The sequence below is a fragment of the Poecilia reticulata genome, chromosome 19 (assembly GCF_904066995.2).
Source record: "Poecilia reticulata chromosome 19, P_reticulata-male-v2, whole genome shotgun sequence".
In the NCBI taxonomy this organism is placed as follows: Eukaryota; Metazoa; Chordata; class Actinopteri; order Cyprinodontiformes; family Poeciliidae; genus Poecilia; species Poecilia reticulata.
The window spans coordinates 25129530-25142663 of NC_088848.1; the positions used below are offsets into that span (position 1 = coordinate 25129530).

Consider the following 13134-nt stretch of genomic DNA (forward strand, 5'->3'; position numbering starts at 1 on the left):
ACCACTTCGTGGCTGAGTTGCTGTCGCTCCCAAATACTTCCATTTTCTTAGAATACATCTGAGAACTGACTGTGGAATATTTAGGAGCGAGGAAATTTCACCACTGGATTTGTTGCACAGATGGCATCCTGCCAGTTCCCCCCAGGAATTCACTGAGCTCCTGAGAGCGAGCCATTCTTTCACTAATGTTAATTAAGAAAATAACTTTGTATGTGGATGTTCGCACCTGTGGGACGCATGTTTGATCATCCAATATGCGGAGGATGCCATTTGGTCTGGAGGAGATCAATTCCAGACAGGAGTGAAAGTTCTTAAGTTGCACTGGATGCCAAGGAATCTGCTCTTTATTATACTCCTCCTGCAAGACACACAATGGGGTATAGGCCACGGACTTCCGTTTTAGCACTTCCGCATTTTTTTTACACAGTTCAAGTAGTGAGAAAGACAGTACAATAAGTAGTTGATTTTAATTTTTGGGGTTTACCTGTTCCTGAAAAAGTAGAGTTTTGTTGAGAAAATTCTGCAACTGCTCATTGGCAAAGTTGATACACAGTTGCTCAAAGCTGTTTACTTCAAGATCCTTCAAAAGGCAAAAAAAAAATTGATGTAACCTACATCACCCCCTAAAAACATATCCAGTGATGTATCTGAAGGTCCCAGGGTTAGAAAGCTGATTACCAACCTCAAAGCCGTAAATGTCTACGACACCAACAGTGCTGTCCATCTCACTTGGGCTTAGCCAGTCATTAATTTGCTCCAACAACCAGTCAAACAACACTGAATACAAAGCTTTGGCAATTGCATTCCTAGAGAGGGAAGGTATAAGCAGAAACATGTATAAGTCTGCCTGCCATTCAGAATTACCCATTTACTTCATGACTTCAAGAAACTGAAGTCATGAAGTAAACATAAAATTGCAACAGCTGGTCTTCACAAGAAATCCTACAGATACAATAGGCCTTTGCAGCACTTTCATTGCTTGGTCCTAATAAAAGTTAATTTAGCACATTTGCATGTGGGCATATACAGTTTGCAAATGTGCTAAATGTATCAAGCTGAATATATTTAATATTTAAGATGATTTAAAGTCCAAATCTGGCAGGGGTAATAATTATTTTGTGCCTTACTATATGTATAATAAGGCTTCTATATGGGAAGTCCTTAATTAGTCAAACTCACAACTGTCATTTCTACAGTAGAATAAGTTTCAGTAACAAAAAAGAGAACACTAACTGACATGACTGTGGGTCTGCTGCTGCTCTGCCAAGATAGGAAATGAGTCAGATTCATTAGTCACCTTGATTCTATGGCACTTTCCACAGACAGGGGGCAGTAGATGCGATCATAGCTGGTTTCCTAAAACAAAAACAAACTGTTTGCACATGCGTATCAAGGTGGGTCTAATTACTTAACAAAAAGCTACTTACTGTGACTTTGTGAGTGATTACTGTTTGAAGGGTCTCACAAGAAATCTGCAACAAGGACCCAACCCTTCTGGCCTCTGCCTCACTGAAGATACGAGCCACCTCAAATGACTCACTCTGAAACAGCACCAACAAAGGTATGATATGAATGCCTTGTATCTCATTCTGACAGTCTCATTTAAAGACACATACCTCATATGAGCTGAAACAAATGTTACCAAGATGTAGAATAGAGGAGAGGATGGCCCAGATGTTGGAGATTTGATTTGCATGTAGGCCAATAGTCTCCAAACATTTAAGCAAAAGTTGAAAGTCTTGTTTTTCCTGTTTCCCTTTCAAAGCACAAGCACCACCCTACATGGTATAAGAAAAATCAAACCAGTTATAAGTGAAAATAAAAAAAATAAAACAGAAAAAACAAGAATTGATATGTCGTTGGTCTCATTTACTTGATTTAGATAGTAGTAAGTCTCAGCTCCCTGCAGGTACAGCTTCTCTTTGTCCCAGTCGTTCATACCTTCCAGCAGTTCATAGAACACATGATAGTTCCTCTCTTTATTGGCCTAAATTATAAATTAGGCAATAATTTTATTTTATTTTAATGTGCTGATTTACAATCACTTATAAAGCACAAGACAGAAAGCAAAGATTTCATTGCATCATTTGTAAAATGCTGTTTCACTATGTTCAATACAGTCAAATTAAATCTAGTTTAAAGCTATTTTAAATTGCATACTTCAGTTTATGGGTTTGGAATGTGAACAGCCCATGCTGCAGGTGCAGTTCAAAATTTTGAGATTTTAGCTTCCACTGTAGAAACAACAACAGATGCAGCACCTGAGACAATAGGTGCCTCAACTTCTGAAGGTCGGATAAATAATTATAAAAAGTAAAAATAAAGTGGAGAAAAATCATTAAGGATGGAAAAAAAGATCCCTTTTTATACCTCAAATATTCTGTAGCTTTAAATGTTTAATATGTAGTAATATTTGTGTGCAATTTAGTTTGATTTCACTCATAGTGTTAAAATTATTTTAAAAAATTATAATTTTATAATAAAATTACTGTTTAGTCATATGATTTAGTGTTTAATCATATTATTTATAACATTAAACTTTGTTGAATGTTATAAAAAATACCTGTCAGTTAGTTTTACTTTGAGATACTGTGGAACAGTGCTGCCCTCCCACCTCTTATTTTAGTACTAAATATAATATGTCGTGCTGTATTATATGGACATTGAGACTTCTGTTGAGCTGTGGCTGTCAACCTAGAAAAAAACATAGATGTTCTCCAGGGTAATTTATGTGCTAGCTAGGGGAAGTGTATTTAATATATTTTTAAAAATATATGTCCAACTCTAATGGAGTTGTAGGCAGGGATGAAACTAGTTTTAAATTCTTGCCGGTACTATGATGAAAATTGTCAGTGGCTCATTGTGCAAACCAAAACAAATAAAATCATAATATTTTACTGTACTCTAGGCTACCTGTATAGTTAACACAGAAAGTAGAAGCACTTCACATATACTATATTTTGATTCTGCCATATGGGGTTGAAAGTAATAAGTTACATTTATTACTGTAATTACAATTTGTCTAATTTGTCCTTTGAACTGTTTACAAAATCTGAACTTTTACTTTTTTGTTTGTTTGAATAAAGTTAGTCTGTTACATTTGAAATCATATTCATTAATGAGTAAAGAAAAAGCATAACACAACACTAGAAAAAAATGGCAATGATCTTTCAGCTGGATTTCTTTTACATAAAAAGCTGTATCTCTGACTCCTTTGATCTAATCATGATGATTTTCAATCAGATGACAGATAACTAGTTAATCTCACTTGCTTTAAAGTGCCAAGAGGTTTTGGTGGAGGATGTGGGTGTAGTGTCGCTGCGAAGTCACAGGCAATGCCGTTGCTATATGTTTGTTTCTAAATTCCACATATTTCAGCCGAGCTGCACCAAACTCACCGTGATCGATCCTTGTCCAGCACCCCCTACAACACGTGTCAATCTCAAGGCCTGTGGGCCAAATCCGGCCCGCTTTAGGTTTATATGTGGCCCTCTAGATTCTAGACCAAACACTGAATGTGCTTAAATATTACGTTATCAAACTAAATTAATGCAGTTTTATCCGTTTACTGCCAATTTATATTAATCAGTCCCTCCAGTTTCTTGAGAATTATCGTGGAAATTCACAAAAAAAAAATCAACAAATCCCTGCACTTTTCTGAGCTAATAATTGGAAGTTTATTGCAGATTTTTCTCAAAAATTGTCAAAAACTTTCTTACTTGTACTAAACAGCTGCCTGAGCCTTAATTGATGTCAGATCATAGTCCATACAGCAAGTAATAAAAAGTAAAATTTAAAGTCATAAATAAGCACAAATATTTCCATATTACTACCACACTTTTCATTTTTAAAAAATCACAAAAAAAGTCACGAAATCCTGGAGGGACTGAAAAGATGCTCAATAATATTATTTAATTTTAAGAATTCATTGATATTTTAACAGCTTGTGAACAGGTTTTATCAATAGATTCTGGCACAACCAGCCCTTTAAGAGCATTCATGGTCTTGATTTTGCTCAAAACAAAAATGAGTTTTGACACCCCTGCCCAAGAATATTTAATAAACCAGCCCCAAACTATGCTTTGACTGACAATCATGAAATTGAATACACATATAAAGTGTGACAGGACCTAAGAAAAAGTTTCCGGGTGCCATGGTGTAAACCCCACAGGAAGTCGGCCATTTTGGATCAATGTCACCATGTTGTCTCTATTACACATGTTGTATCTGAACAAATGTCTCCCACAGCTTTTAACTTACAGACTTTACAATTATTCAGCAGTCTTGTGGCATGAAATGTTATCAAAATGTTTATTGTACATCAAAGCATGTGGGCGTGCCAACCCTCAAAACCTGGCTATTTTAACATAAATTTGGTTTTACCGCCCTTACATTCCAGATATCTCAAATTGTCACAGAATTTCACAGCTACCTGTGAGGTTCCTTCATTTGTTTCTCTTTGCCCAGATGGCTGAGTTTTTTTTCCTAAATTTAATCACAAATATTTCTTCCTTAACAATATCTATGCTATTTTGTCTTATGTTTGTATTACGGCATTTAAAAAAAGTTACATTATGAGAATCACAAAATCATTTTCCTGCACTGTGATGTGTCATCTCAGGACTGAAATTACATCTCACTCCCTGAGCTACACGATCAGTACATCTATTGCACAGGTGTGGAAATGGTAGGCTTCATTTAACTAAATCAGACTTAATGTGATGTTTAATTTTTGTAATAAAAAAGGAACTGTTAACATTTCCTTGTGTGTTTTTATGCATGATACCTTTTACCTTAAATAGACTGTATATTTCCAAATCTGTCTTTATACTTGCATGCTAACCAATATAGTCCTTCCTCTTTTTCAGTAAAATAGAGGTTTGAACATTTACTGCTGCTATTACTGTAATTCTCCCCAAAACAGTAAATTGCTTTAAGCAGGACCTAAGGATACAATCTTAAAGGTAACTTTAACGTTGATTTGCAGTGTAAATAATTGTCCTTTCTCATCTGTTTGTGTGCAGATTGACTGATGTTGCTGCAAAGCTGGAAAATTATGGAGACAGAATTGCCACCTTCAACTTCTGCCAGAGCAAAAAACTCCTCAAAAAAAGGAAAATAGGCCTTTTGCTAAAGACTTTGCTAAAGTGAAAGAAGCTGCAAAAAATCAGAGTTAGATGACATAATTAGGCTTTACTTCAGACTGTCTTTAAACAAATAAATCCTTTATATTTTTTTGAAGGATAGACTCACACCTGTTTCTATGGAGGAGGTTGCTGTGTGTATGGTAGAGTGTACACCAAAAGGCCAATATCCCTGTGCTGAAACAGTCTTTGAACTTTGTTGTCTGCTTATGGTAGAAAACTGGAAGTCCCCAAGAGATCAGCTTATTGCCGCTGATTTATATATAAGGTTAAGAAAAGAAATACTTCAAAGTATTTAGCAACTTTCAGTGCACATAAAAAGAATTTTAAAAATGTTGCTGTTTATTTCGATCATGCCATTGGATAATTTTTGCTATGTCTGATAGGTGCCCTCTGCACAGGTCTTCCTGCACTGCATCTAATTAAAGACATTTTGTGTGCAAGCAAACATAAAAGTTTTGATGTCATTCTGCCAGAACATGAAAGTGTATTGTTATAATTTAAATGTTCTGAGATGACCTGATATTTGTCTTCAAGCTGTTACTGTGCTGATAAAAGTAAAACATAGTTTGGTTGATGTGTTTTTATTTCCCAATCCATAGTTTGTTTTGCTTTCACACTGTTATTAGATGGAACAATGGTGATGCAAAGTTAACTATTGTTCTATGATAATCAGTTATGTACCAAATGTCAATTAATTTTAAATGTATGCTACTTTCATAAAAAAAAAACATTTTTCTTCAAACACAATGCTGTTCTGTTAAAGATATTGACAATGTATGTTTGAGATGTGATCAAAATGGCAGCACAGCAAAAAGGATGTCATAAATTTATAAACCTGTTTTCTGTGAAATACAAATTGACTTCATTGTTTTGTTCACCAAGTGTTTGCATAGTACAGTTGATAACAGATATTTAGGAATTGTTGATAAAAAGTCATCCAATTTTTTTCTCACTGTGAAGTTAGATAAGACAAAACTTTTCCTGTTTATGATTTTATTTGTTCTTCCTGTCGTCCTCATTTTCTGTATACACCCTGTGTCCTCCGATTCAAAATGACCCCCCAATATGAGCAGCTTAATTGAATTTTAAACACCAAATTTCATCTTGTATATTGTCATTCACCACAAAATGTGTGAATACTTGAGTTTTCCCTCTCCACTTGAATTTCTATAGCTTAAGAAAATAAAAAAATGTGCTAAAAGGAATTTCAAATGCATTTTTATTCATCTCAGTGACTCATTTTCTTTTACTTTTCTCCAGTGAACAATTTTAGAGAATGTACAATACAAAAATATGAAAAATAACATAACCCATTCAACTAATTAGCACATGTAGGGCAGTATGCAAGTGCACAGCCTTTGCAGATATATTTCTTACACTTGCAGCACACAGTATGTGTTTTACAGTCCTTCTTTTGAGGGCAGAACTGACATCTCTTCCTCTTACTTGGCTTAGCTGGGGAAGTGGCTGTGGTAGATGGATCCTCAGGTTGATCAGGAGCTGCTGCACTCTGAATAGCTTTCACAACTGCTGCTGAGGCTTCTGTGCGGGGGACATGCTTCTTCTTTCATGGTGGAGTTACAAGTGCCTTTCCTAGCTGCTCCAGGAACACCCTCCTCTTGTGCTTACGAGACATCCAAGTCGGGTTGATGTCTCTCCAAATCCCAAAGGCATTGTAGGAGGACACATCAATGATGTTGTGAAAGATGACCAGGGGCCAGCGGGCGGTCATTCTTCTGCAGCTATATGTTCCAATACCTTGTCTAGGTTGTCCCACCTCCTTTGTTGCGGTTGTATTCCAGGATGATGATTGGCTTCCTGTCCTCACGATCACTATGTCACCGTCTTTGTGCAGTGTGCTCAGAAGAACTACATTCTTGTTTTTCTTTGGGAGGTAGGAAACTAGAGTGGTGGTGGGCGTGAAGGCAAACTTTGAGGAGAAGACCTCTCTCTCCTTTGACACAAGCGTGCAGGTGGAGCTCAGGCTTGTTCTTTCGAACTGTACCAACCATGGTGATCTTCCTTCAGGAGCTGCTGTCCGAGTTCATAAGAGGTGAAGAAATTGTCACATGTCACATTGTGACCCTCAGTCCCTCTGTCACATCAGCACAACTCGCATCCCCTGGTTCTTCTCTGGGCATCCACTGGTGACTTCCCAGTATGACTTGCATTTTCCAAGCATAGCTTGATTTGGCATCGCAAGCACCCATGACTTTGATCCATATTTTGCTGGCTTGCTGGGCATATACTGCCGAAAGGACAACGACCTTGGACAAACATTAGCATCAATGATTAGTATCAGTGTCAAGAAACAGTCAAAGAAATCAATTAGTGAAAATCACTTTTATACAAATATGAAAACAGATTACCTCTAAATGGAACCAGTTGCTCATCCACTGTTAACATCAGGCCCTGGGATTGTAGAGGTAGGGCAACCGCTCCCACTGTCCCATACCTCTCTTATGGCTGCAAGTTTGTCTGTCACACGTCTTGCTGGTCTTGATTTACGGTCATCAAATCGTATCAGTCTTGAGTAGGTGTGAAAGAGTTTGAGTGGCATTGTGGCTCGGAAAATTGGCCTTCCACTCTCTGCATCCCATAGACTAGCTGCAGCCTCACCTCGGGACCTGTATACACCTGCTAGGATTAGCAGCCCTAAGTAGGCCTGCAGGTCAATCTCATCCATCTTTTTCCAGCTGTCTCCATATTTGCGAAAATCCTCCAGATTTGTCATCTCCAGGATTATCTTTTCTATTGCTGGTGTGATAAACAGGTAGAATGTAGAAACAATATCATGGGCATGAGAAACTGCATACCTTGTGGGTCCTGGGGTCATCTTTATAATGTTTTGTTCTGCATGCCTGCCGTGTTGGTCATATGCCGCTGAGGACCATGTTATTTTGCCATTTTTTGAAAGGAAAGTCTCACTTTCAGCTTCAGGGTTTTCTTCTTCTTCTGAAGATGATTCATCATGCTCTGGGTTGTATTCCTCATCTTCTTCTTCGGATACATCCTCTGCTTCCTCTTCTGAATCAGAGTTATCTTGCTGGACATATGAGAAAATCGTCTCTAAAGCCTCTTCAGTGTTATAACTCACACTCATGGCTTCAGCACAGACACAATTCGGGGTCCTGTTATGCAGGACCTTTATAACCTCTTGAAATAACAGGTGTTCTTCTGAAGTCTGCGAGAACACCACCTGATTTGCCTTGTTTACTTCTGCTACTGATTGATCTGAGACACAACTAAAACTTTGCTACATTTTGTGGTTTGTAAATAACTCTGTGACCTTGATTTCAACTCTATTTGCCTCACGGGTCATTTTGACCCGAAGACCATCTTTGAACCTTTTTTTGTACAGCTTACATGGAAATGTGAATAAAAACAACATTTAACTTTTTCTATTGTATGGGCCAATCTAGGAAAAGTCTTAAAATCTCAAGTTAAAAAAATAACATTTAGGGGATTTTTGGGGGGGTTTTAACACAGTGGCAGGTCATTTTGACCCGAGGACAACAGGAGGGTTAAGAGTGGTCAGACAGGAAAGCCAGTAATGAGAGAAAGGAAGCTACACAGCACAGGTCACCAGGCCGGGACTCAAACCTGTGATGTCCACGTTCAGGACTGAGGCCTCCATACATGGGTTGTGCTTTTCCACCACCACACCACCCCAACTTTTCTTGTTTTAAGTTAGTTATAATTAAAGAAGTTGTATTTGCTAAATTCCAAAACCCATGAGAACATTTTTTAGTGTTTTTATAGCTTTCTTCAAATTCAGCGGTTTGTCTGCTTTTGGTTATTAGACCTGTTCAAATGAAAAACGAGCTTAATTTACATATTGAAAACCATAACAGAAAAGTATTGGGTAAAGTAATATTTTATTAGCAAAATATTACAAAAAACATTTGTTTTGCTAATCTAAATAACATGGCCATTAGAATGACCTAACTTTTAAAACAAACTTTCAGATTGAATATAACCTTATCTACAGTTAGTATAAAAGATCATGAACACTGCTGCTTTTGTGGTATCAAAAATAACATGTCATCTCAGATGCAGAGATAGAATAAGTGCTAATTGTTGATAAAATACAAAAATCCATAACTTGTTGACAACAAGGACATTTGTACAGGTGTTAGATCAATTGCTCATTTCTGAACATGACAATTTTGCTTGAATTTGATCAAATAACCTCAGGTTTTGCACTGCATTGTAGTTTTATAACATTAGGAACAAGTGGATTTCTTTAAAAACATACTGAAACAATCACACAGCTTGATTGATGACATGTGAACAGCACATTTGCTTAGTGACACGAACATTTATAAAATTAAGGAAAATGTTGAAGAATGTTTTCTATAACTTTCTATTGTACTTTTGTATTCAACAGAAAATACAAAAGACTAACACCTGAACGTTCCTTAACAGATGTGTTGAAAATAAAAATGAAAAACAAAAACATTTTCAGACATAAAACATTCAAAATGAACTGACCCATATTCACCATTTGCAAATGTTGAAACATTGTATAAGAGTTTCAATATAAATCAGTTTCTTGTTTTATTCCACATCTATTCTAGGCCCGATTACTAAATAACAAATTTATAAGTCTTACTCCTTACCAAAAGAGTTTGTGATTTAACTAAACTGTCACTTAATATATGTTCTATTAAAGAAAGCTTAAAAGCAAGTTTTATTATAATTGTATAGATCTCTAACAATATTTTTCTTGTTACCGTTGAAGGTTTTTATCCAGCAGCTGGAGATGTGAGATCAAGTCAAGATGCTTTTGGATGTAATAAACAGTTATTTGTTTTTTGGCAACTTCATTGTATAATGTGAAACTAGGAATAATAAAATAAACTTGAATATTCTTAGCCAAAACTGAGCTTCCAACAGAAACAGCTAATTTCTATCAATTTCTTTTAAACAGGAGTAATTTCTCTCAGTTCAAAATACATATTCTTTATGTTTCTTTGCAGTTCTACTCTACTCTGATTGAACATTTCAAAAGTAGTGCATTGGACTATGAATCAAATAATGTCCATTACCCAGACATTGCTTTCAAGAACTGCATTGAATTCAGAACGAAAATCTGGGAAGTTTTCATAGCTGTCTGCTATTTTCAGAGTACTTCCACATGTGTGTCCCATAGGTCTTCTTGTGAACTCTGTCATATCTTGAAATTCCACAAATATACTGTTTGTTACAATAAGATCAGATCTAGTGCAAAATCGCAAAAATTTCTGAAGCTTAATGTAGTCTAGCTCTCTTATGAATCTTTTGAGATGATTCTCCACTTCCTTTTGCTTTGGAGTTAAATCTACAGCTAGGCCTGTCACAATAACAAATTTTGCTGCACGGTTAATTGTCTAAAAAAATTATTGCGATAAACGATATTGTTTCAAGACCTTTTGACACTGATTTAACGGAAATGACTAATAATACATGCGATTTCCTGATAGATACCTTATTTTCAAAAGAACACATAACACTGGAACTGATCACCTAAATAAAACCAAAAACAAAAATAAAATGGATTCTCAGTCTCCATTAACAAAAAACACACTTGAATAAAAGCTAAACAACATAAAGTGAAAGTGGAAATAAATACTGCATTCAACCAAAAGAGTGCAGATTATAAAGTCTGTATACTATATTGGCCTTCAGTAATCACTAGATTTAAATAGAGAAGACGGGCACATCAGACTACCTAATGCAATAGTTCATACTACACGATTTTTTGCCCCTATTTTCCCCTTATGACAATCTTATGTCGTTGGCCGATCTAACCGATCATCCTGCAGTGTGTTACGGTAGCACGTTTTGTGCAAAGAATATAGAAATGATAAGGGAGTTGGAGCTAAATTGCTACCTCAGTTGATAAACCTGGTAAGTTTTCAGCTGTTCTTCGTTAACGTGACATAAATAGTTTACAATGATTTTCATTCAGTCAGGACTTTACGCTGACTCTAGCCACATGCATCACAGGTAGATTCTAGTAAAGTATTGATTAATGCCTGATTTTAAAATTTGTTAACTGGACTTGTAGACATTATTTTGTGCCCATGTGGCTGGACACCACACGGCACGACGAACCCGATCAAACCGTTATACCTAGAATTTCTGTCGGCTAATGTGTCTCTCAGGTTTTGAAAACCTGAGAGACAGGTTTGTCTCTCAGGTGATTGTCGATTGTCGACATTAGAACTGTCGACAATCAGCCGACAGTTCTAATGTGCATTGGACTTTAGACTAAGGAAATGAGGAAGGGAGGGTCAGTGGAGAGCATTGGAGCTGAGCCTTTTTTCATTCAGTGTCATCAACAGAAAGAAAAAAGGCCGGAAGAGACGATAACGACGATAATTAAAATGAGATCGATAGGTTTAATTTATCGTCCGATTAATTGTTTATCGCGACAGGCCTATCTACAGCAAATTTCAGCAGCTGACAGTCTTTTTTGGAAGTTGGTTGCCGGTCTGAGAACTGCTTGGTCAGTGCCTCTGGCCTGAGGGACAGATGTGGGTAGATCTGTCTACCCACTGCTAGATCCCTCCAGCAGTCAATGACGAACATTGATTTTTGGACAAGCTCTTTGTGAGCTATTTCATCAAGGATTGTAGGAAGACTTTCAGGAGTGATTCTTTTTCTACAGCCATAATTGTCAAGAACTTCCACAAGATCATCAAGGTCAACAACAGAAAAATTCTTAACTGCCTCCCTCAAAACTTCACATTCTTAAATGTGCTTTAAGATCGCTGTTTGCAGCGATCTTAAAGCACTTGTTCAAGAAAAGGGATAGTAATTTTATTTGGAAAATACTGACAGTCTTGGTAACCTTTCAAAACTGGCAGTTGGTAACCTTTCAACTGCCTTCCATTTTTCAGCGGTAAAGTCATGGCGGATGAATGGCACTTTCACTGTTGTACCAAGGGTGCATCGCTCATAGAATCCATTCCAGAAACAAGTGAGAACATCTCTCAGTAATCCTGAGCCAGTGCCTGCTTCTTCTGTGTTGTCTGGAAGTATGCGCTTTACATTCAGTGTTTTACTCATAATCTCTTCATCAGAGAATGCAGTAATAAGGTCATGTAAAGTGTTAGCATAGCGTACAGTGATCATTATTGCATCTTCTGGATTTGCTGTACTGGGGGGAACAACAAAACCCTCATAGATTAATGTGTCGTCTGTGTCTTCTTCAGCACCTAGAATGGGACCAAAAGTAATTTCTGAATCATCTAAAAGTTCTGAACTATGTAGGACTTCAACAGAATTACTCCTGACTTCCACCACCTGCAGTGGATTAAATTCACTGCTACTGCTTTCCAAGACAAATACAACTTCAGATGTGTTACTGTTATCTTCTTCTTCTGGATCTTTTGGTTTTGTTGCAATGTAGAAGCGTAACATTGACAGTCTTGCTGCTTCATACATTTTGCCAATAGTCAGGCCGGAGTCTTCAGTAAGGTGGCTCTGTTTAAAGTCCCAAACCTCAAACTCAGAATCTCTTTCAGGTCCCTTAGGCGATGTGCCATCAGGAAAAAAAAGGGTCTTCCCTATTTGAAGAATGGCTTTTAATCCAGCATCAGTGGCCATTTGAATTTTTCTAGTGCCACCTCCCTGCTTCACTCTGACCTGTTTGGTAGTTTTTACATCATTATGTATCCATCCAATCTCAACATTTTGTGTTCTCTTTTGCTTCTTTTTCTGTCTTGTTGTGTCGTTGTCTGCTTTGGACTTTCCTTTCTGTTCTTCATTTTATCACGAAGCTTTTGAAGAAGTCCATATTTTCTTTTGGACAATGGCTGACTGCTTCTGCAGTAGTTGAAAACAGCAATTCTGTCTCCATATGTAGGTAGGTAGTTTTCAAGTGTTGCATCGTCCATGAGACCTATGACATCACAGTCAATCTGCACACAAACAGATGAGAAAGGACAATTATTTACACTGCAAATCAACGTTAAAGTTACCTTTAAGATTGTATCCT

The 13134-nt window shown here is 36.9% G+C and overlaps 1 protein-coding gene across 1 annotated transcript in view; it reads right to left on the bottom strand.

Annotated features, from left to right (window-relative positions):
• The window catches only part of myo15b (myosin XVB), a 192967-nt gene that overhangs the window by 154936 nt on the left and 24897 nt on the right, over positions 1-13134 (bottom strand). The window contains exons 9-15 of the mRNA XM_081600474.1: positions 1874-1987; positions 1617-1778; positions 1428-1541; positions 1298-1356; positions 683-806; positions 485-580; positions 227-358 (exon numbers count right to left, since the gene is read on the bottom strand). Coding sequence (XP_081456600.1) covers positions 227-358; positions 485-580; positions 683-806; positions 1298-1356; positions 1428-1541; positions 1617-1778; positions 1874-1987 — 801 coding nt within the window. The remainder of the gene's footprint in view (positions 1-226; positions 359-484; positions 581-682; positions 807-1297; positions 1357-1427; positions 1542-1616; positions 1779-1873; positions 1988-13134) is intronic.